The sequence below is a fragment of the Melopsittacus undulatus genome, chromosome 4 (genome assembly GCF_012275295.1).
Source record: "Melopsittacus undulatus isolate bMelUnd1 chromosome 4, bMelUnd1.mat.Z, whole genome shotgun sequence".
Classification (NCBI taxonomy): Eukaryota; Metazoa; Chordata; class Aves; order Psittaciformes; family Psittaculidae; genus Melopsittacus; species Melopsittacus undulatus.
In genome coordinates, this window is record NC_047530.1 from 91,052,981 (window position 1) to 91,075,866 (window position 22,886).

General features: G+C 60.5%; 3 protein-coding genes across 8 annotated transcripts in view; 2 read left to right on the forward strand and 1 right to left on the reverse strand.

Moving 5' to 3' along the window:
- The first annotated feature begins 819 nt into the window (after nt 1–819).
- On the forward strand, nt 820–9,670 carry LOC101876470 (transmembrane protein 150A). The gene is made up of 7 exons (XM_034062570.1): nt 820–1,033; nt 2,844–2,891; nt 5,022–5,093; nt 5,242–5,309; nt 5,422–5,549; nt 6,487–6,664; nt 8,195–9,670. Exons 1-7 carry the CDS (start codon nt 969–971, stop codon nt 8,437–8,439), a joined length of 804 nt encoding a protein of 267 aa, XP_033918461.1. The 5' UTR covers nt 820–968; the 3' UTR covers nt 8,440–9,670.
- A 324-nt stretch (nt 9,671–9,994) lies between these two features.
- Nucleotides 9,995–21,191, forward strand: NFKB2 (nuclear factor kappa B subunit 2). 6 transcript variants are annotated; one of them, XM_034061890.1, is made up of 24 exons: nt 9,995–10,040; nt 13,067–13,259; nt 14,154–14,291; nt 14,652–14,730; nt 15,190–15,230; nt 15,305–15,403; nt 15,636–15,787; nt 16,393–16,499; nt 16,623–16,781; nt 16,882–16,986; nt 17,121–17,206; nt 17,332–17,470; nt 17,550–17,669; nt 17,776–17,958; nt 18,120–18,261; nt 18,400–18,514; nt 18,702–18,909; nt 19,000–19,169; nt 19,320–19,422; nt 19,532–19,761; nt 19,956–20,025; nt 20,129–20,301; nt 20,379–20,490; nt 20,572–21,191. In XM_034061890.1, the coding sequence occupies exons 2-24, from the start codon at nt 13,215–13,217 to the stop codon at nt 20,685–20,687; spliced, it is 2,892 nt and encodes a 963-aa protein (XP_033917781.1). In that variant the 5' UTR covers nt 9,995–10,040; nt 13,067–13,214; the 3' UTR covers nt 20,688–21,191. The 6 variants fall into 6 exon arrangements, with proteins under 6 accessions (XP_033917781.1, XP_033917785.1, XP_033917782.1 ...); XM_034061894.1 differs by having other exon boundaries at nt 14,154–14,198; nt 20,572–20,687; XM_034061891.1 differs by lacking the exon at nt 9,995–10,040 and having other exon boundaries at nt 13,024–13,259.
- Nucleotides 21,030–22,886, reverse strand: part of PSD (pleckstrin and Sec7 domain containing) — a 35,591-nt gene continuing 33,734 nt past the window's right edge. The window contains exon 16 of the mRNA XM_034061887.1: nt 21,030–22,800. Within this exon, the coding sequence (XP_033917778.1) occupies nt 22,561–22,800 (240 nt within the window). The 3' untranslated portion in view covers nt 21,030–22,560. The remainder of the gene's footprint in view (nt 22,801–22,886) is intronic.

Sequence of the window (22,886 nt, forward strand, 5' to 3'; positions counted from 1 at the left end):
GCCTTGCTGGGGAAGTCATGCTTCCTCTTCTCAAGTTTTCCATGAAAAATTTCTCTGGGCAGCAGCGTTGGTGGGTGGCTGCTAAATATAACCCTTCATTGAGAGCCGTTTGTAGAAAGTGTTAGGGAAGGGAGAGGGCAGGCTGGCCAGGTCGGGATGGTGCTGACAGGTAGTGGCTTGCAGTGTGAGGCCCCTGAGGTGTCTCTTAGCCATTTAGTGAGGGCACAAGGTCAGGGGAGACAAGGGAGTAAACTGGGCTTTGTCCTCAGGAGGGAGGGCTGAGCCCATGTTAACCCTCTTCCCAGGAGGAAGAGGGGACTGAGCAAGGTCTTCAGTGCCCGGCTGTCCCGTCCTAGCTCACCCCAGCACTGAGACAGTGCCCTTTGGGCCACATTCGCTGGAGCTGCCCGCACTCTTCTGGACACGGGCAGAGGGAGCACGGGCTGAGGGGTGGCGGCAGCGCCCTGCAGCCCGCTCCTGCTGCCCGAATCAACGGCGGCAGAGGCTGCTCGGGGCTGCAGCTCCAGGGCGGGCTCTTTGCTGCGGATAGTGCCTAACAGGAGCGTGTTCCGCACCCGGCTGTGCCCCGCGGGGTCAGGGCACAGAAACCGCGCTCGGGCTCACCCGGGCCGCCCGCCCCAGACCTGCCTGCCCGGGACTGCCGGCGAACCCACACCCCCCGCCCAGGGCCGGCAGCGCGGCCGCCACGTGGCGCCCGGCGCCGTCCGGGACGTCCCCGTGCCCGCTCCCCGCCGGACGGGGCGGGCCCTGCCCGCAGAGCGGGACCCGCGCTGCCTTCGGGGCGGGGCCGGCCTGGGCTGTCCCGGCACGGCTGGGCTCGGCTCCGCGCGGCTCCGGACGCCCATGGGGAGCGCGGCCCGGAGGCGGCCCGGCAGCAGCAGGCTACGGGGAGGCTCCCCCGGCGGCCCCGCTCGCCCGTAGCCCGGCGGGGCATACCCGGCCCCAGGATGCCGGCCTGGGGGATCCTGCCCATCACGCTGCCTGCCTTCACCATCACCGGCATGTGGATCGTGTGAGTGCCGCGGGACGGCGCAAGCCGGCCCCCAAACCCCGGCGGGGGACTCCTGGGCTGCAGGGGGGGGAATGTTGCGGGGCAAGATGCCGAGGCAGGGGGGATGGAAGATGCTTCAGGGTGGGATGCAGCGGAGTGTGGGGTTGCGGGGCACAGCTGGGCCCGCATCAGGTTGGGGTAGTTTTGCATGCTCAGTTGCTCACACACCTCCGTGTGCCTCACAGCCTCCCTGTATTACCTGCAGCCAGCACTGGCATATGGCTCCCTGGCCTCTCACTCCTGACACTCCACAGGATCACACATCCCTGTCCAAGCATGAGCACAGTTGATGCTTGTGGAGCAAAGGAATGGCCTTGGGAGTTCTGCCACCAGCCTGTGTCCTGTAGCACCAGGGCCATAACCAGCACATGGGCATGTGGTGGATAGATGGGAGGGCAGGGAACGTCTGTCCCTTGTGCTGGGGGTAGAGGCTGTGTCACCTGGGTGAGCATCACTAGCCACCTTGCTGGTCCCTATGCTGGGCCTTGGCTTTGTGAGCTCAGCTGTTCACATAAGGCTGTTCTTCTCCAGACCATTGCCCTCCCTGTGCCACTGCAGGGATGGTGGGTGCTGGATGAGGGCCTTTTCCTAAAGGTGCAGGGAGCCCCAGCATAGGTGATGGGACTTTCTGAAGTGGGATGGAGCAAATGCACCCCAGACCATGCAGATCTCTCCGAGAGATTCTCCCTGTGGTATGCCCCGTCCTCCTTCACAACAAAGCCAAATGCTGACCCAGGTGCATGGAACTCATGTTCCCAGTGTTTCCTCTGGACTCCTCACAAAGCCTTGTCTGTCTCCCATGGGTGACCCTGGGGAGCAGATGCTCCTCCAGCCCTCAGCACCTCAGGTGGGAGGTGCTGCTTATGGTCCTCACAGCCAGAGCCCTGGAAGAGGGGGTCTTGGGCCCTGCTTGTGTCCCCAGATGTGTCCTGCAGCTGCCTGTGGGACACTGTATCGTCAGTGCAGTGGCAGGGTGAGGCTGGGCAGTTGCATGTAGAAGCTTGTTGCGGGTCTACATGGGGCCATGCGGGGTGCCACTGGCCATACCTGGGATGTGAGAGCCATGAGGGGCGATTGGGCAGGTGGGAGCACATCCCACTGTGGGGCAGTGCCAGCTGTGCCTCTCTTAGCTTGTTGCCCCTCCCAGGAGAGCACGGAGCACTGGGACAGGGACTTGGGGAAGCGGCTGGGTGAGGGGTCTGCCGGGTGCTCCTGGTGGATGACCACTGGGGTAGGCAGCGCTGCCCCTCGCGTCCCCTCAGCTCTGCTCTTTGCCCTGACCCTCTTTGCTGGGATGATCCTTTCGCGGCCTGGCTGTTACGTGGCTGGCTCGGGCAGGAGAGGGGTTTTCTTACCGGTGCTGGGGCCTGTTTTTAACCTGAGCTGTTTACTGCCGCTGGCGGCAGCGATTTGAGCAGCACGGTGCTGCCCGCTGCTGGGGCTGCCAGGCGGGAGGGCTCCTTGCTTGGCTGGGGGACTCTAGGGCCGAGACGCCCCTGGAGCTGGGTGGGATGCATGTCACGAACCCCTCTTTGCACTGACCCGGGTGCAGGGTGACTCTGTGGGGAGATGCTCACTGGAGCTGGTCTTGCTTTTCTTTTTCCTGCTTTATGAAGCCGGGAGGTGCCACAGGGTGAGTGCTGGCCCCTGGCACTCAGTGGGGGCTGGCACCCCCGTACCCCGCCCTGGGGCTGGGCCCTGGGGCTGCCTGGGAGCAGGAATGCGGGCAGGCAGGTGGCTGTGGTAATCCCTGTTGTTGCCTGTCCCCCAGGTACGCCATGGCACTCTCCAACAACCACATCTGCCCTGTCCACAACTGGTAAGGCCTGGGGGGGGGGGGGGGGGGGGGGGGGAAGGGGCCTATCTCCATGGACCAGCTTGGTTACAGATCCCATAATGCTGTGCCCCCTCCAGACCATGAGCTATGCCGTGCTGTGCTGGACCACTGGCTAGCCAAGGCCCCCCTGCACTTTCACCACATTGTAAAGGGGTTGGGGGCTAGGCTGGCCCTAGGAGGAGGCTGAGGATGTCGGCAGAGGTCATCTTAGAGGAAGCACAGAGCCACCTTCTCCCTTTGGCAGACATGGTGGTGACAGTGATGGGGCACAGTAGCCCCAGGGCACATCTCCTGTTTGACCCTGGGTGGCTTTTGGGTGCAGAGCTGCCTGGGGTCTAGCTGCAGGCAGGGTAGGACCCCACATCTGCAGAGCAGTGGGAGTGCCAGGGCCGAGCAGGGCTACCCAGAGCTGCCATCCACCCCTGCCTGCGGTTACAGCCGCTCCACTGAACCCCACTGCAGAACAGGCCGGGAGAAGGAGGCCATTGAAAAAACAGAGCACGGGAAAAGTATGAAATAAGTGGTCAGGGAATTACAGAGGCTGTGTCTCCATGGGAAAGGTTGAGGCTTGCTTGCGTGAGGCTAAATCTGTCAGTGCCAAGGGATGGGACAGCCCAGCCACCCCGTGGCCAGAGCTGCCTGCAGTACCCTGGGATGGGGGATGAGGCATGGGAGAGGCGAGGGCTGGGGAAAACACAACTGTTTGCTTCCTGGCAGCTTCTGCTGCAGAGCTTTGGGCTTGTTGTGTCTCCTTAAAAATCTGCCCAGAAAAACCCATGTTAGTTTAATTCTTGCTGGAGTGTTTGAAGGAGAAGGCGCGGGGGGGGGAACCTGCTGCCATTTCCTGCCTGATGGCTTGTTCTGCCCGGGGAAGAATGTGTGTGTCGAGTTGTCTCTGCCGCACAGCCAGCCCTTAATGATGAATAATGCTTCCCAGCCTCGGGCGGCCTGCTTTCAACACAATAATAACAGAAAACTCCCTCCCAAACCAAACACGGCCCCAGGAGCAGCGCTCGAGCAGCCCACGGAGCTCCACGCCTCGCCGGGGATTTGTGGCTGGAAAACAAAGCCACCAGTAAATGAGGAGACTTGAAAAAACACCAGAGTCCAGCCTGGCCCTTTCCAATAAGGCTCTTTTAACTGTACGCTTGCTGGGCGGCTGGAGATGCCTGAGGTCAGCCTGAGCCAGAGGAGTCTGGTGCTGCCCCCCAGGCTTGTCCCTGCCGTGGGGCAGGGGGTGTCTGAGGGTCATTGTGGGGTGCAGAGCTTTAGGCTCCCTGCCTGCAGCACTGGGGGGGGGGCGGTGCTGCTCAGCTGTGCCAGGCAATGGTGCTGGCTGCCTGCTTGATGCTGCAGTAAAGGGGTGCCCAGAAACCCTCTGTGAGTGTGTGCCAGCTCCCGGGAGGGCAAGGGGCACGTACCCGTGGGGGGAATACGGTTGCAGCAGCAGCTGTGATACAGGAAGGTGTCTCAGAGGGTGGCAGAGCTCTGGTTCCCCGGCTTGCAGGGTCCGTGCTGCAGGAGGCACTCCCAGGCTCTGCGGTGGCTGTGAACAGAGCCCAGCTCCTCAGCAGCTCCCTCGCTCCCGGGCAGGGTGGCACTGCTCCCGGTGCCCGTGGCTGTGGGTGCCGTTTCCCGCTCAGGCTGGCGTTCCCTGTCCCGTGTCCTGTGCAAGCCCAGAGCTGTCAGTGGCTGCGTGCCCGGCTCCACCCGTGCTCCCGTCCCGGGATGTGGGCGATGGGGCTGGCATGGGGCTGGCTGGTTCCAGCTCCTGCCTGGGGCTGCAGAGCCCCTTGAGCCCAGCAACCCGGCCCATGCCTCCAGCAGTGTGTGCAGCTCCTGCCCCACCTCTCCCTTGCAGGCAGGGACACTGGGTGGGCAGCAAAGCCAGCAGACAGGGCGCAGCCTTTGGAAACCCAGGTGGGATGTTCCCAAAGGACCCCGTTGGGTTGTGGGCTGCTCACTGGAGGGGCTTATCCCTGGGGTGTGGGCACATCCCTGGGGTCTGGCTGCCCTCGCTGGGGAGCAACTTCGTTGCCCTTGCAGGGGCTGTGGGCAGGAGGGTCCCGGGCAGCAGCTTGTCTCCCCTAGCTGTCCCTTTCCTTCCGGCAGGGATTACAACCAGTCATGTGGCATGGACAGCCCCGGTTCCTGCTGCACACTGAACCACATTCCCCTTGTCAGGTGAGCAGCCATGGGACGGAAGGTGGGGCAGGTTGGGGGTCAGAGCTGCTCCGAGAGCCCCCAGCAGCGTGCTCTGGGTAGGGGGAGCAAGCGCTGCACCCAGTGCCGCCTGGCTGAGGGCTTCCTGGGCCTTGCCTTGTCCCCGCAGCAAGTGTGGCACCCTGCCCCCTGAGAGCTGCTTCTTCAGCCTCATCTGCAGCCTGGGCTCCTTCATGGGTAAGTGCCTGCTGCCTGCAGCGGCCGGAAGAGAGGTTCCCTGCCCGGCGGGGGGCAGGAGGAGGGGGATGCATTCGGAGGTGTGTGATGGAGCTGTGTCTCCCTCTTGCAGTCATCCTGGTGGGGCTGCTGCGCTATGCCCACCTCCTGGAGCGCCTTGGGCCATCCCTTCTCAACACCCTGGGGCTTGCCACCGGCTGGGTCTGCGCTGCTGGCCTCACCATGGTCGGCAACTTCCAGGTGAGGCATCACCTCGGGGGTCCCAGAGCATAAGGGGTCTCGGCTGGAGCAGGGCGGGTACAGCATTCAGCAGTGTAGGATCTGGGGTGGTTGTTCTGGTCCCATCTGTGCACTCCTTCACCTCTTCTGGGCACTGTGTTTCCGCAGGCACTGGGAGTCCATTTTGTGCACTCATAGGTTTGGGTCTGGATTAAGCTCGTGGGCTTGGTTTAACCTTATCTGAGACCCTCTGTGTGGTCTCTCCCCTCCATGGACGCCTGACCCTGTGCGGGCAGGGACGTGCCAGCCAGGCAGAGGAGACCAGGCCAAGCTTCCGGTGCTCCTGCTGCCCTCCATGGGGGCGTTTGCTGCTCCAGGGGTGATGCCAGGAAACTGTCTGGGCAGAGCCTGTGCTCACCGGGTGTCCAGAGCAGCCAGGCCCTGGCGGCAGCGCTCCCCCTGCCTGCACTGCCAGGCACCAGCCTCCTGGCAGCTGCCAGCCCTCTGCCTGCGGCGGCCAGGCCCTTCTGCTTGGTAGGAGGCTGCTGCTGGCACTGCCACCTGGGAGAAGCGTCTCTGGCCCCAGTGCACTGGTGCCTCAGCCATGGCTCAGCTCAGCAGGGCTGTGACCCCCAGGAGGGTTGCAGGCAGCCCTAGGTGCTGCTGATGGCACAGGGCAGGTCCTGCCCAATGGCCCTGGGCATAGTAGAGCTGTTGGCCCAAGGGGCTCAGGAGCTACCAGCCCATGGTGAAACAAACACAGCGCTTTGAGATCCCAGCAGCAGACGGTGCATCCACATCTGCTCCTCAGCCAGAAGACAGGCACAGGACGAGCTGCCAGGACCCATCTCTGGCACTGCTGCACCCCTGTGGGGGCACAAGGCCACCCCCTGAGCAGAGCCATTTCATGCTGGGGAGCGTACGAGGGTGCTGGCACTGAAGGTCTCTTCTCCTGCAGGTGGATCACGCCAAGGTGCTGCACTACATTGGGGCAGGGGTGGCTTTTCCCACCAGCATGCTGTTCCTGCTCCTGCAGTCCATCCTCACCTACCGCATGGCCAAAACCCGTGGGCAGTACTGGACCGGCCACTTACGCAGCATCCTCACCATTGTGGCCTTTCTCACCCTCGTCTTCAGTATCCTTCTGGGGAGTAAGGGGAGGAGATCTGGGATGAGCTGGCTAATGGTGTTCTCATGGTGCGCCCCACGTCCTCCATCTTTGGTCTGGCAGCAAGGCACGGTGCAGGAGAGGGGCTGGGCAAGGGCTGAGGGCACGCAGCTCATGCAGGGGTAGGCTGGGGAGCAGCAGTATCAGGGCCGTGCAGGGGCTGAGGAAGGGAAGGGGCACTGACAGCCATCTCTCAAGATGCTGGGATGCCCAAATCAGCCCTGCCCTGGCTGCTGCACCCCAGCCCAGCCACTGCTGCAGGCTCCAGCCTCATACTGTGCAAAGTGGAATCTGAGTTGCCAATACAGCTGAAGCCAGGCACTGGGGTCAGCAAACACCACACCAGGGAGGGAGGGCATGGCAGCAGGGCTGGAAGAATATCCCAAGTGTGTAGCTAGGGAACCAGTGGCTTATTTGGGACTGAGGTTAGGGATAAATTGGGAAACAAGGTGGTGGTTACTGGGCAGGAAGGGGAAAATGCATAGTGTCCACAGGTCCCAGAGAGGCTGGCTGGGATCTGGCCACAGTGAGCAGGGCAGGAGGAGCCTGGAAGGTGCTGGTGGGTCTGATACGTGCCAGAAGGTCCTGCTCTGTCACCACAGCAGGCAGGCAGGATGGGAAGCAAGCAGAGAGCTGGGCAGGGCAGGAGTGCCATGGGGCTGTGCCAGCTGAGAGGGACCAGCAGGGCATGTAAGGACAAGGGAGACAGAACTTGGTGCCTGTCTGCTGTGGCCATGCTGCTCTGTAAGCACTGGGGAATGGAAGTGGGAAAGCAGTGAGCTACATGGGCATGGTGTGGGGAAAGGGTTGGGACCTCCGCTGCTGGGATGGGGGATGTGAGCAGAGGGATCTACCCTGTGCAGGTCAGGTCCCTGCCTCTTGGGCTCTCCCAGACTGTCATCTCACAGGCAGATGTCAGGGTGCTGCTGGAGGCTTCACCTGGAGGGCTGGGGATGTACCTGCCTTCACTCACACATGGTGATGGGCCTGGAGGAAAGGGAGCAGTCCCCTCTCTGGAGTGAGCCAGCTGGCAGTGCAGAGGGACAGGGGTGCTGCAGGGCTGGGATGCAACAGCCCAAACCCCCTTGCCAAGAGGATGGAAGGCTGATGAGTTTTACTGGCTTTAACTGCATCCCACAGGAGAACGGGGAATGTCAGCCTCGTTTGACAAAAGAGGGCAGGGAGGGTGAGGCTGTGGGTATGCAGCTTGCCCTGAGGTCTGCACCCTGAGGTCCCCCTCCCCCGGCCTCTTCAGAAAATCCCCGCCTGGCATGAGTCCTGTGATTTACCAAGGCTGGTTTGGGCATGTGTGCCACCGCCTCACCCATGCCAAGGCCCTCCCAGTGCTGCAGGAAGTATGGAGCTTTTCTTGGGTTTAGGGGTGGTGGTGTGTTTCCTGAGGATGGGGGCTGCTCACAGCGTGCAGTGACAGTGGGACATGGTCCCCCATGGGATGGTAGTGGTCCAGCTGTGCTTTCCTTGACTGGGATACCCTCAGGCGGTGTGTTCTTCATCCAGAAGAGCTTCGTGCTGCAGCATGTGGCCGCGCTATGTGAGTGGATGTTCATCATCGATGTTCTGGTCTTCTATGGCACCTTCACCTTTGAGTTTGGGGCCATCTCCACAGACACCTTCCTGGTCCTGCTGAAAGCCAGCCAGGCCCCCAAAAGTTACAAAGAGGAGAGCAGCGTGTCCAGCACAGCCCACATCCACAGCCATGCAGAGGGCCTGGCTATAGCCTGACCTCCACAGGAGACAGGCTCATGGTAGGGACCCCCAAATTGGGCTCTTCCAGTGACTTCCCTGCCTTGAATGTGTCTCAGTTCCCGTCTGCTGGGGTGCGGGGATGCCAACACGGTGCTGCTATCGGCAGAGTCAGGGTCTGCCCCTGAGCCTCTGAGGTTGCCCTAAGTTGGGCTGTCAGAGGCAGTCATACAACGGCAACTTCTGTAAGTAACGTGAAGGAACAGGGACTCACCCTCCCTTCACCACGCAAGCCTGGTGCACTGGGGAGGGGAAAATCACTTCCTCCTTCCTCCATGGCCACAGGATTAAGGTTCAGCAGAGCAAGCCTTCCAACTGGCTGCTGCGACTGTCGGAGGAGCCAAAAACCCCAGAGTGCCTTTTCCCTTTCTGAGGAGCAATGGTAGTGACAGTGTGCTTGCCCAGGCAAGGGTAGTGTCTTGTGTGGCTGCAGGATGACACCAGCAGCCCTGGTTGGACCACGCAGCACTCCCAGCCAGGGCTCTCGCTGCTCGGGGCCTTCCATGCCTCCAGTCAGTGACTTTCCCACATTTTTTTCAGCTTGGAAAATTGCTGAGGCAGGTTTCACCTCCTGGCCACAGCATTCCCGTGCTCCCTGATGGTCAGGTAGGTTGGGAAATGGGTCTCCACATTTACCATGACACTGGGAAAGTCCTGCAAGCAGAGCACCTGCAGAGCAGTGAATTTCCCCTGCATAGTGCTGCCAATCTGAGCAGTCCCACTGGGAAGCTGCACACCCCAGCCCTGGCCTCCCAGCCCTCCCACCCTGGGTGTGCAGGCACAGAAAGGGGAAGCAGTTCTGTAGGCACACAGGAAGCTCATGCCCCTTTCCGCTGGGACTCCCAAATCCGTCCTCCAGTGCCTCTCACAGTACTCAGCCTGGCCCGCGCCTGCCTGGTGAGAGCCTGTCCTGCTCTCAGCCTCAGCCTGGGATGTCCTGGGCAAGGGGCTGAATGTGTGTGTGTATATAGATCCACACATATATATGTATACATATGCATATATATATATATATATATATATAAATTTTCCCTTGTCCCTGGAGAGGGGCATTTGCTGCTGCTGTGCACATCGATCAGGTTGGGCTTCCTGATTTGCCCACCTTTTCAAAATCGGCCTATAAATCTACCAGTATATGTAGTTCAAAGAGGAGCATTTATGACTTTTATATCTAATATATGTTTAAAATACATATATATATGAAGAGAGAACAGTGAATTTACAACAATAAAAGTGAAAATCATCCGAGGGTGCGGCAGCCGGTCTTTCCCCATTCCGCAGGACTGGGGTGGTGGCCGGTCTGGGGCTGTGGTCCAGGGGGATGGGGGATGAAGACTCCTGCGGGTCTCAGGGCACAGACGTGAGTGTCGGGCAGGGGGAAGACAAGCGGTTTCACCGGGATGCAGCAGCCTAGAGTGGCACGTCCCATCCCGTCCCAGCGGGGGTCCCCCGGCCCGCCTCCCGCTGCTCTCCCCGCAGGGGTGGAGCCGGCCCCGGGAAGCCCCGGGAGGCGGAGCTGTGCTGGGACTTTCCCAGGCCGCGGCCAGGAGCAAGCAGCCGCGCTGGTGCTGGGGCGGAAGGTAAGCGGGTAAGGGGAGGACGAAGACGCTGCTCATGGGGTACCGGTCCCGGGGTGAGCGGGCTGAGCCCCGGGCCCGCCAGGCAGTGAGCAGGGGCTGCTAGCATCAGGAGAGTATGTGTTCTGTCGGCCGGCCCGGGGGATGCTGAGCCTGGGTGCTGTGGTGCCTGCCCGTCGTGCTCAGCAGTCTCCAGCGCTCTCATGTAGCTGCATCCAGCTCTCTGGATGTGCGTGCTGGGCACAGATGTATCCAGATTCCAAGCAGAAAGGGAGGTTGAGAGGTTTAAACTGGGCTTTAGAGCCTCAGTGTCCTTGTCTGCACCTGCCAAGGGTTCTGCAGTGGCTAGCCCTCGGCACCTCCTGTACTCCCACTCAACCATGGCAGCCGTGCTGGTCCCTGGCTGCCTCTCCGCTGGCTTCGGGGCTAGCTGGGAGAGGAGATGTTGGGAAGATGCAGGCTGAAAAAAAACACCTGTCGTCTTGTTGTGCGGAGGAGAAAGCAAGTCCCAGCGCTGGTGCTGACACCCGTTTCCCTACCAGTGACGAAGCTGCTTGTTTTCCTGTTTCCATGCTGCCAGTGAATGCTGCCTCATCCTGAGGCTCTCCCTCCTCACGCTGATTTCTGCCTCATCCTGGGAGGGCTGGCTTGCTGCCTGCCTCAAGGGGAAGAGATCCGCACCCCCAGGCTCAGCTACCTATACCCCAGAAAGGAGCCCTGAACACTGGCACTGCAGTGATACCTTGGGCAGGGTGGAAACCAGAGAGAGTGAAAGACAGCAAACACCTGGCAAGCGCCAAGAGGGGTTTTCTGAGAGTGCACAGACACACAACTGGTTCATAACACAACAGCAAAGCAGCTGATTTACAGGCCCTAGAGGAGAAAACCAGATCAGTGGGTGGCTGGGGTTTGCCAAAACCAACTTGATAGCCACAACAGGCATTTTATACATGGAGGCATAAAAGGCATTTCACGCAGAGAGATACAAATGGCTTCAGTGCTCAAGGGCAGGCTGCTGGGGAGGGGAAGGCTTGGACAGCTTTCAGGAAGAGGGGATTTCTCTCTGCCATGCCTGCAGGTCAAGGGCTCGGTTTCCAGGAAGGGTCTAAGAACAAAGTTCATGTGCTAGAGGAACTCAGCAGCCTCTTGCCAGACACTTACCAGTAGCTCTTGGGACTCCTGGGATGGAGCAGAGCACAGGATCTGTGCAGAAAACAAGGTCAGGTATTCAGGGGCATCATTTGCAGGCATTAGCAGGCCCCAGGGGAAACAAAATGTGCAGGGAATAGTATGTCAGAGGAGCAGCCAGCTGGGTGGCTGGAACATGTCAGCTGTGTGCCAGGGTGGTTCAGAGCAGAGCCATGCCCATGCTGCCTCCTGGATCGCCCTTTCCCATGGCTGCTAAACACTCTTGATGCAGACAGACAGACTGACATTTCCCTCCTGCCTGCAGGACATTGGCTCTACAAGTCAGCCAGCTGTCATGGGAGGAGAGAAAATAGCACCTGCATTACTAGGTCACGTTCAAGGAGCTGCAGGCATGGAAGAGTGGCTTTAACTGATGCTGGTTGCTGAAGGCTGGCCTTTAATTGAGGCAGTCTGGCTGGCACAGGCAGGCTGCACCATCCAGAAAGGGTGCTGTGGCAGTGCTGCACTCTGGGGCAAGGAACTGGTGCTGCTCTAGGCAGTGCATCACAGTTGGGTTGCTGCTTTTTCTCCCTATTCTCAGCAGTGCCACAGAATCCTTCCTGAGCCCTAGCAAGGTCTGAAGATAGGGAGGAATTAGCCCAGCAAAGCAGGGCTGCACTGTGTTTACAAGCCCAGGGTAGAGGCCAGATGCACTGGGTACCATGGAGCATGGGATGCTGCTGATGGCAGGAGGGGAAGATGGATCCTCTTCTGGGGTGTGTGTGGGATAAAAGCCAAGTGTGCTACACTCCTAGGGGAAACCCAGGGTCCTGGGGGCCTGCAGAACATGACTACTTGGCACAGGAGGCAGGACTTATATTGAGAGTAAGTCTAAGGTTGCCCAAGGTTACTCCTCCAGGAACAAGGAAGCAGGTGATGACGTTCCAGCTCTGCTTGACGAGCAAGGTGGGCTTCCTCTAACATGCACTGGGTGAGCTGCGCAGCTGGGGAGATGCAGATGTGACCCCATGACGTTCCTTAGTCATCCTGTTTGCGGCAACAAGTGGAAGTGTCCAGGGCAGCAATGAGTGAGCTGTGAAAGCCCCTCTAGAGGGCATGAGGCTGATGGCACTGGAGAAGGATTGCTGTTCTGTTCAAGGGGCACAGTCTGTTTGCCAGCATCTTTGGTCCTGTGCTCCCCCAGCCAGGCTCAGTTAGCAGGGTTTGAGGTGGCTTTCCCAGCACACTGAGGGAGGATGTTTGTCCCCTCTTTCACCTCTCTGGGAAATCTCTACCAGCAGATGAGGTGGCTGGCTGGTGGTGCAAGCTGAGGCTGCCCAGGCAGGATGTCCTGTGGGATCCTGACAGCAGGCTGTCCGTGTTGCTTCCCACAGGCCAGCGGGGTTGTGTCCCCTGCTCCCAGGCTTTCAGAAGCCTCTGCACAACTGCAGGAGGAAGGTTCCACCTCATTTTGCAGTACTGGATCTGCACCCTCCTTGCACCCCTGCTGTACCTGCAGGTCCCTCTGATCCCATGTCCCAGTCCGCACCGCTGTCTGGGCTGCATTTGGCAGAAAGGCTGGGATGCATCCTGGAGCTCGGCTGGGCTCAGGTGGCCAGCCAGCCAGGGAAAACCTCAGGCCTGGGGCCACAGGGCAGCCCCTTTGGAGGACTTGAGTGGCTGGAAAATCTTCTTGAAAAGGCTCTTTTCAGCTTCTGAAGAATATGAGTCATGAACGGGTTGAACAATCCCCTTCCTTCCCCTCTTCTCCCACACACCCAAAATCCCCTGAGCAGGACCTGTAGCAACCACTGATTCAGAAATTCATGGTATGAGGGCACTGCGGAGTTGGATAAGTTTGGGGTTTTCTCTTTTTTTTTTTGTTTCTTTCCATCACTTAGCGAGAAGAAATGTGGATCAAGAAAACGTGCCTGGGGGCTCTGCTCTGATCCTATCCCTTTGTTAGAAGTCTCTGGTGGTTTCCCACAGTCAGGCAGACCTTGACCTCAGCGGGACCCCTGTCTGTGGTATCTGGCAGTCCCCACCGCGATGCTGGGGCTGGATGGGTTGCTGAGGCCTGCCTCTTCCTCCCCGGTGAGTAGGAGGGTGCTGTGGGTGTCGGGAAGGGGCCCCGCTGCTGGCAGTGCTTTGCCAGTGTCGGCGGGGAGCACACAGTGCTGGGTGGCAGGAGATGCTCCCACGGGGGGCTCTGGAGCTGTCGCTCCTGCTTTGAAACCAGATGCTTCCTACTGGAAAAGAAGAAATGGGAACACCAACGGCAAATGCCTCTCTGAGGCTACTGCCGCGGGAAGGATGCAGGGGCTGCTGCGTAAGTGGAAACTGGGGGAGTGGGAAAGGACCCCTCTGGGTGCCTGGCAAGGGGGTGACTTTGGTCTGCAGAGCCCTGGAGAGCTTCCCCTGGCCAGAGGGGAGGATTGCTGGCTTTGGGGCAGCCGCTCCTGTTTGGGGTCAGGACAGCTTGGAGGAGACATCCCTATGCAGGAGGTGAAAAGATGCGATAGAGGGAGACAGGACGCCCCCGGGGCTGCTGCCGGGCTTTTATGGCGCAGTCCAAGTGGTTTCAGCTGCGTTGCACTGCAGCTCTTGTTGGGAACGGCAGTAACGGCCGGTCAGCCGGGACTGGTGTCTGAAGGGTGGCAGGCGGCTGGGGACGGCGGGGGGCAAACCCCTCTATGCTCCCGGGGGGAAACTCGGGACCTCCGGCGAGGCGGGCGGGCACCGGGATTTCCATCCCGCCCAGAGCTCCCGGTCCCACCGCCCCCGGCCCGGGCAGCCGCCGGCGGGCGCAGGAACGACCGTGCCCCGGGCCGAGCCGAGCCGAGCCGTGCCCGGGCCGCGGCCGTGCGGGGCGGGGCGGTGACGCGCGGTCCCGTCATTTCCCGGCTCGGCGGGTTTCTAGGGACTTTCCGGAGCGGCGGTGCCTTCCTGCCGCCGCCGGTCCCCGCTCACCCCGCGCTCTCCCCGCAGGCCGGCGGCCGCTCCCGCGCAGACATGGACGAGCACTTCCAGCCAGTGAGTGCGGTGCGCACCGACCGGGGCCGGGTGGCTCTGCCTGGCGTCGGGGCTGAGCCGGAGCAGTGCCCGACCCCACGAGTGCAGTGGGAGGTGGGCGACTGTGCCTGCCCCGGGGTGGGCAAGGGAGGGGTCTGTAGGTGCCGCTGGGGTGGGAGGTGCGAGGTCTGTGTCTGTCCCCAGGCTGGGCAGAGGAGGTCTGCTGGTGGCCCCAGGGGTGGGCAATGAGGGGTTGGCACCTGTCCACCCCTCTTCTCCGGGAGAGATGGGAGATCTGTGCCTGCCCCCCCCCCCCCCCCCCCCCCCCCATCTCCCCAGGGTGGGCAGTGGGAGTCTGTGACAGACTCTTCCCCCTCCAGGGTGGGAGATGGGGGTCTGTGCCTGCCTCCTGGGGTGGTTGGGATTTCCAGCCCCAACACACTCATCTCACACACCTTCCCTCCTGCCACCCAGTGCCTGGATGGGATTGACTATGATGACTTCAGTTTCAGCTCCCACATGATGGAGCAGAAGGAGCCCCTGATGGAGACAGGTAAGGGCCCCTTTGGCTGTGCCCTCCCGGGGGTCCCCAGCTGCAGAGGGGTTTCCCAGCAGGCTGAGTCATGCCTCATAGTTCCCAGCAACACCACAAGCTGTGTTCCAGCTGGCCCCACTGTGGGCTGGCTGGGAATCCCTGCCCTGTGCCAGCAGAATGGGGTCTGTTCCTGCTGCTCAGTCTACCAGGGACTTGAGGTTGGGCTCTGACAGGTCTTCAGGTGCTCCTCAAGTGTCAGAGCATCCTCTGGCCCTTCCCTCCTCTTCCTGCTGCTCTGCCTGCTACTCCCAACTGGGCTATGACAGCACAGGGGCTGGGGGCTCTGAGGACTCCCGTGCGAGAGACAGGGATCACCTAGCCTTCCACACCATCCCCATATCTCCAGCATCCTTACTGGGAGCATGCACTTGGGTTATCATGTATTTCTCACTGGTGCCTCTTCTCTCTGTCCTCTAGTGGAAGGTCCCTACGTTGTCATCATCGAGCAGCCAAAGCAGGTAAGGATGACACCCAAGCAAGGGCAGGTGTAGCAGTCTCCCTCCCTTGGCTGACCTCCTCTTTGCCTCTGCAGCGGGGGTTCCGTTTTCGGTATGGCTGCGAGGGCCCTTCCCATGGGGGGCTGCCAGGAGCATCCAGTGAGAAGGGGCGCAAGACCTATCCCACCGTCAAGGTGAGCACTGCCCTGGGGAGGCATCTTCATTTGGTATTCACAGGCACCGGGAGGGTGCCTTGAAGGGAGGACAGGAAACGTATGTTAAGCTCTGTGTGTCTTATGGCACTGGAGAGATGGGAGGGCTGCAGCAGGAGTGGTGACCCTGCTGATGTGTAGCAGAGGGGTTTGCAGAGAGTCCTGCAGGCTCCTGGGATGCTGTACCTGACTCTCATCTTCTTTCTCCCTGCAGATCTGCAACTACACGGGGATGGCCCGGATCGAGGTGGACCTGGTGACGCACAGTGACCCTCCCCGTGTGCATGCCCACAGCCTGGTGGGCAAGCAGTGCAATGAGGCTGGCAATTGCATCGCGATCGTGGGACCCAAGGATATGACAGCTCAGTACGTCTGAGGGAGACTCAGGGTAGCCTCTTGCCTATGAGGGTTGGTTTGGGGGCTGGTCACAGCTTGCTGCTGGGGAGAAGAAGGGGTTTAGTCCATGGAGCTGGGTTTGCTGGAGCAGGAGGTTTACAGGAGTAGGTTTAGACAAGGCCATCAGTACAGCTCTGTTCCCTTGGCATTTTGCAGAGCCCTGGGTCCAGCATGTGCAGCTTGCTGTGTGGTTCTGTCCTTGAGACTGCAGCTCCCCAGCTTTGCTGTGGTCAGTCTGCATCACAGGGTTACTCAGTGGCTGCTGCAGTTGCTCTTAGAAATCTATCCCTGACTGCTGACAGCCTTGTGCTGTTTGCATCCCTTTGGCATCCAGCCTTCCTGGTGCTCCTCTTTGGACTTGTCACCTGTGGGAACCCAGAGTTCGCCGCACACCTCTTTCCTACGCTCCTTTCCTCTCCTATGTGGTTGCTTCTCTTATGCCCTGTACACACTGATCCCCCACTGCCCAAGCAGCAGCTACTCTGTGCTTTGCTCAGCTACTTCCTGGCTGTGGGAGCCTGTGTGCGCCAGCCTTGGAGCTCCCAGATCCCAGCAAGATCCCTCTTCTTCTCCAGGTTCAGCAACCTGGGAGTGCTCCATGTCACCAAGAAGAATATGATGGAGATCATGAAGGAAAAGCTGAAGCAGCAGAAAATGCGCAACAGGAGCCATATGCTGACGGGTAAGGGCAGTCAGTTGGGACTCAGCACCTAGGAGTGACAGCTGGGCTTAGCATGGGGCTGGGGGGGACATAGAGCCCCATCCCCTTGCTTAAGCCTGAGGGCATCTTCCCCTGCCCCGGCAGAAGCAGAGCTGCGTGAGATTGAGCTGGAGGCAAAGGAGCTGAAGAAGGTGATGGACCTGAGCATTGTGCGGTTGCGCTTCACTGCCTACCTCCGTGACAGCAGCGGGAACTTCACACTGGCTCTCCAGCCTGTTATCTCAGACCCCATCCATGACAGCAGTGAGCGTGGGGCCAGGCTGGGGAGGGGACGGGCAGGACGGGATAATGAGGGGTGCTCTGTCTGCCACAGCAGCTCCCAATGCCTCCTCTCGCACTGCAGAGTCCCCAGGAGCTTCCAACCTGAAGATCTCACGGATGGATAAGACGGCAGGCTCCGTTCGGGGTGGAGATGAGGTCTACTTGCTGTGTGATAAAGTTCAGAAAGGTACAAGCCATTTCCCCAAGCTGAAGGGGCCATGGCAGGAGAGATCTGGGGCCCTTGAGCAGCAAATGGACCGTGTCCCCAGAGCCTGGCTGGGGTGGGGAGATGAGTGGTGCCAGCACCTCCTCTCTCCCCAGATGACATTGAGGTGCGTTTCTATGAGGATGATGAGAACGGCTGGCAGGCTTTTGGAGACTTCTCCCCCACTGATGTGCACAAGCAGGTACAGGGAAGGCGGGGGGATGTTCTGCTGTTCCGCAGGGCAGGTGGGTGCCCTATGAGGTAGAGGAGCCCCATCCCTAGCTCCGGGGAGGAGCGAGACCCCATGTCTGTCTGTCCTGCCCACAGTACGCCATTGTCTTCCGCACACCCCCGTACCACAAGCCCAAGATCGACCGTCCAGTCACCGTCTTCCTGCAGCTGAAGCGGAAGCGGGGAGGGGACGTGAGTGACTCCAAGCAGTTCACCTACTACCCCGTGGTGGAAGGTGAGCACCCCCCGGGCTGGCCAGTGTGCCCCCCACCTCTGGGGCTGCCCCTTACCCTGCTGCCCCTCTCTCTTCACAGATAAGGAAGAAGTGGAGAGGAAGCGCAAGAAAGTCCTACCTCAGTTTCCCCAGCACTTTGGTGGAGGCTCGCACATGGGGGGTGCTGGTGGTGGGGCCGGGGGCTTTGGCTCTGGAGGAGGTGAGTGGTGACACCTCTTCCCTTTCCTTGCTTCTGTGGTTGTAGCCCAGCCCTGGGGGCTCCCTGCTCCTCTCTGGCCTCACCCGTCCTTCCCCTTGCTCCATAGGTGGGAACCTCAGCTTCCCCTACTCCCCGGGGCTGGCCTACAACAGCATCTACTCGCCTGGCCCCCACCCCGTGGGAGGCTACCAGGGGGGTGTGCAGATGAAGGGCCCCGAGGCAGAGGGGCCTGGGAGCAACGGGCAGGTGCCTGCAGAGAGCACGTACTGCAAGGAGCTGCAGAAGCACGGTAAGAGGACACTGGGGTGGAGGGAGGGCTTGGGGGGCATCGCTCAGGAGAGGTGGCATGGGTCAGGGACATCACTCTCCTCCATGCCCTGGGGTGAGACAGAAGAGTAGAGGGGGATGCTGCTCCTGGAGGTGATGTTCTTCTTCTGCTCTGCCCCCCAGCCCAGCTCTGCCAGCTATGGATGCTGGCACTGGCCCGTCGCAATGCCCATGCCCTGCTTGACTACTCAGTCACTGCTGACCCTCGTGTGCTGCTGGCGGTCCAGAGGCACCTGGCTGCATCACAGGATGAAAACGGAGACACGTGAGCATATAAGGGGTTTGGGGAGAGAGTACTGGTGCCTTGTTGGCCATTAGAGCCATTATGGGGGCTGTGGGAGGTGGCAGGAAGGACCTGGAGAAACATGGAGCTGAGCCAGGGGCCATCCTACTCTCTTTGCAGACCTTTGCACCTTGCTGTTATCCATGAGCAGACAGCTGTGATCAAGCAGCTGATTGAGGTTGTTGTTAGCATCCCAAGCCTGGATATCATCAACATCTCCAACAACCTGCAGCAGGTACATGTTTCCCAGGGCAGCCGGTTCTCTACCTGCAGCTCACTCCCATTTCAACACCCTGTCCCGCTTCTGCTCTCACTGAAGGGAGGCTGCAGGGCTGAGCACAGTGCAGCCATGGTGGTGAGGACCTTGGTGCAGGACTCAGCTCCTCTTGTTAGTGATACTGAGGGGTGCTGCTGTCCCACAGACACCACTGCATCTGGCAGTCATCACCAAGCAGCCCCAGGTGGTCCAGCTCCTGCTGCAAGCCCATGCTGACCCCACCTTGCTGGACCGCTACGGCAATTCCCTGCTGCACTTGGCACTCCAGACTGGTGATGAGGAGGTGCTGAGGACACTGCTGGCTCACCTGGGCTCGGCTGCCCCTTACCTGCTCCGTCTGCCCAATTTCCATGGTGAGTGGGGCTTGGAGATGATGGGCAGAAACCTGGAAGTGTTTTCATGGGCTCAGCTGGGGACTTGCTGAGCCTCTGCCCTTCTTGCAGGCCTCCTGCCTGTGCACTTGGCTGTGAAGGCAAAGAGTCTGGCCTGCCTGGACTTGCTGGTCAGGAAGGGAGCGGATGTGAACGCAGTGGAGAGGCAGGGTGGGAGAACCCCTCTGCACCTGGCTGTGGAGATGGAGAACCTCAACATGGCCACCCACCTGGTGAAGAAGGTATGGGGCTGGTGGCTGTGGGACAGGGATGAAGTGCAGTGTCTTGCAGGGCCCTGGAAGATGGGGGGGGTTGCCCTGGGATCTTGGGGTGACATGAGCAGCGGGGACAGCACCCAAGCAGCCCATGCTCAGAACCTTGCACCTCCATAGCTAGGAGCAGATGTCAACAGACGGACGTTTGCTGGGAACACCCCCCTGCACCTGGCTGCTGGCCTGGGCTCCCCCACCCTCACCAAGCTGCTCCTCAAAGCTGGTAAGGCGCTGCCCTCCCTCCTCTCCCCGCACCACGGGGTGCCCAGGCACAGGGCAGACCCCTGGGCCGACCTCCCCTGTTGGGCGCTCAGTCCACCCTTCCCTGACAGGGGCAGACGTGCTGTGTGAGAACGACGAGCCCATAAGCCCGTCCTCATCAGAGGCCAGCAGTGACACGGACGCCGACTCCGAGGAGCGGGAGCAGGCCATGGAGCTGGGGGAGCTGCCCCCAGCCGTGGAGCACAGCACCAACCCCGAGCCCCCTGTGCAGGGTCATGGGCAGGCAGGGCACAGGCTGCGCCGCTGCCACGCACCCCTGGACCTCACTCGGAGCCAGAAGGTGTGTGGCACAGTGGGACAAACCCTTGGGAGTGTTTCTGTGGGGCCAAAGCACAAATGGGACAGAGGACAAAGAGATGCTCCTGGGAGGATATCTGCACCCTTCTGTGTCCTGGGGAGAGGTGTGGTGTGGGAAGGCAAGAGGGGGTTGTTTGGTGTGTTGGGGGATGCTGACATCTTTCTGCCTGTCCACAGGTGCGGGAGATCCTGCTGCAGGCCTCCCAGCAGAGCCCCAAGGCAGAGCTGCCCACTGCCCCCCAGCCAGGTGAGCAGCCCCTCTCTCCTCAAAAGCACTGTTCCTACATGGGGCAGCACCTGTCTGGCAGCGAGGACGGGCAGCCTGTGATGGAGGACCCTCTCCCACACAGGGAAGGTCCTGTCGCTGGACAATGAAGTGCTGCAGGGGCTGGAGCAGCTGCTGAACCAGGACTGCAGTGGGTCAGATTGGATCGAGCTGGCCAAGCGCCTTGGGCTCTGCAGCCTGGTGGAGACCTACAAGGACACCCCCTCACCCAGCGTCAGCCTCCTGCGCAGTTACGAGGTCAGTGCCTGACCAGGGTGCCCCTGTCCCTCCTGTCTGTCTGGCCACCAGCCCCACTCTGTGCCTTCTTTCCACAGCTGGCAGGGGGCAGCCTGGGGGGGCTACTGGAGGCGCTGGACTCCATGGGGCTCCACAAGGCCGTGAGGATGCTCCACAAAACTGAGGCACTGGAGAAGTTGCAAAGCACAGGTGAGGGGAGTGCAGGGCTGGGGTGGTTCTGTGCTGCCTCCGATTCCCCATTGCTGACAGCACCTGGGGCTTGCTTTGCAGAGCTGAAGGAAGACAGTGCCTATGGCAGTGAGTCGGTGGAGGAGGAGCAGGCACCCACACTGGCCCTGAAGCCAGGGGGCGAGCTGCCCCATAGCCAGCAGCCACAGGTGCACTGAGGGGCTGGCAGCCACTGCACCCACCTGAGGGTCTGCATCCATCCCCCCACCAGCCCTGCCAACACAAGTGCCTTCTGGACTTGCCTGGACTCAGGGGACAGGACACAGCTGGCTCAGGATGCAGCTGGCTTCTGCCCCTCTCTGCTCTTATTTAATGGTCCCTTCTGAATAAAGGGACACTGTTTCCATTAGCCTGTGCCCTCCCTCTCTCCAGCCCCGGCCCTGAGCTCATGGGCACTAACCCCTTGGCAGCAGAGCGGCTGCCTCCTCACCATCACTCCATGCCGGGGCTGTCCCCAGACATGGGAGAGAAACCACAGCGCACACAAGTGAAGAGCAAGTTTTACTGAAGTAACCGAGAGAAGAAGCTGTACAAAGGATTTTCTCCCCCTTGAGCCGCCTGGGGCAAGGGTGGATTTTTTTCCTTATTTTTTTCCTTTATTTTTTTAATTTTTTTTTTTGCAATAGAGTTAAAAGAGCAGAATAAAAAGTTTGACACATTCACAAAGTCAGTGCTGAAACCAGCCGGGTCCTGGGTGGCCAGGAACAGTGTGTATGTGCCAGCCCCCCGCCCACAGCCCTTCCACTGTCCACAGACCCTTCCCTGCACACCCCAGGCACCCTGTGACCATGCTGCACCATCAGCACCTTGCTCCAGCCAAGCATCCTTCAGCTCCTGAGGTGCTGCAGGCTGCCTCAGCCTGCCCTTCCCTTGGCAAGGAGGGAGCCCATGGCCATGGAAGGGGCTGCACCACTGCTGCTGCTGCACGAGGACTGCACAGTGCTGCGGACTTGGCTTTGCTGGCAGCCTCTGAGGCCCCAGCCATGCGTTGGAGGGGCATCATGACAAGGAAAGCTGGCTCGTGGGGACCCTCAAAGTCAACCCTGGCCTCAGGGGTCACCTCCCCAGTGGGAGTACTTACTTACACTGCTGCCCAGTGTGCCCTGGGTATGATGCTCACATCCAGGTGGTACAAATGGGCTGGTCCAGCTGCCAGGGGGTGGGTCATGAAGCATCCTCCCATGCAGCCACAAGTGCAACCATGGGTACTGCCATCCCAAGGCTGCCTACAACTGCAGAGCTATCTCCAAAGGGTTGCTGGTGCCAAAGCAGGGCTGGGGAGCAGACAGCAACACACACAGGAGCCCATGCTCACCTTGCTGCAGGACAGGGAGCTGGGCCTTCCCCTGAGTCCGTAAAAATCTCCTGCCCCCCAGAATGCAGTGCCTACAAGATATGGCTGGGTTTGTGGCTTGTTTTTGTTTAAATAGTTCCCCAAAAGCATCAAAAGTAGCCCCCAAAAAGCCCTCCCTGGTGGTCAGCTCAGTCTGGTACTAAAAAGTGCAAAACTGTATCACAAAAATCAGTCAAAAGTTGTAAGAAAGCAGGGGTGGTGCAGAGGTGGCAGGGAGGGGGCCAGGTGCCATTGCCCTGGTGCCCCTGGCCACCAGCCCCATTAAGAGGGGAGAGGCCACAGCTGGCCCCCTCCTGTCTGCCCCCCATGGCACAATGGAGCTGGAGGAGAAGCGGCCGCTGGCTTTGTTTTGCTGCATTTTGGACTTCTTAAACCACTGAAGAACTGAGCCCAGTGGGTGGGTTTCAGTTGGTCCCCGTCATCGGCGTGAGGTCCTGCAACCACGCACAGGACAAGGAGGGGCAGGAATGAGTCTGATGGGGCTGACAGCGTGGGCAGCTCCCGCAGGCGAGTACCAGGGACTGTCCTGCTCTGCCACCACCTCTGGCGGAGGCCCTGCATGGCTGGTGCCTGCATGGCACACAGCCCAGATGGACAGCTCATGCAGGGTCTTGGCCTCCACCCTGGTGTCAGGGGGCAGAAACGGAGCTGCAGCGCGGGTGGCCGATGCCCCTCACTTATGACTTCTGGGGCTGGCCAGGGGGCTGGCGGCCGGTGCGCTCTGAGACGTTGCGCTTCACCTTGGTGGCCGTGCTGGAGGGCTCCACGTTGAGCGAGGGGCTGGAGTGGGACTTTTTCAGACCATCATCCTCCCCACTCGCTGCATTGAAGAGCGTGGACTCAAACGCTGCGAGGTCCTCGGAGCCGGCCTTCAGCTTGGCCCGCAGCAGCATGGCATAGGTGCCATAGCGGGATTTCTGGGGGCACAGTGCAGCAGAGAGAGGGGTTGGGAAGCTGGGCATTGCCCCTCAGCCAGCACCCCAGGATAGCGAGGGGATACTTG

Coding starts and splice junctions, on each gene's coding strand:
- LOC101876470 (XM_034062570.1), top strand. CDS start 969: ATGCCGGCCTGGGGGATCCTGCCCATCACGCTGCCTGCCTTCACCATC. Junction 5,550..6,486: donor CCATGGTCGGCAACTTCCAG/GTGAGGCATCAC, acceptor CTTCTCCTGCAG/GTGGATCACGCCAAGGTGCT. Junction 6,665..8,194: donor CTTTCTCACCCTCGTCTTCA/GTATCCTTCTGG, acceptor GGATACCCTCAG/GCGGTGTGTTCTTCATCCAG.
- NFKB2 (XM_034061889.1), top strand. CDS start 13,405: ATGCTTCCTACTGGAAAAGAAGAAATGGGAACACCAACGGCAAATGCC. Junction 15,231..15,304: donor TCATCGAGCAGCCAAAGCAG/GTAAGGATGACA, acceptor TTGCCTCTGCAG/CGGGGGTTCCGTTTTCGGTA. Junction 17,959..18,119: donor CAAGGAGCTGCAGAAGCACG/GTAAGAGGACAC, acceptor TCTGCCCCCCAG/CCCAGCTCTGCCAGCTATGG.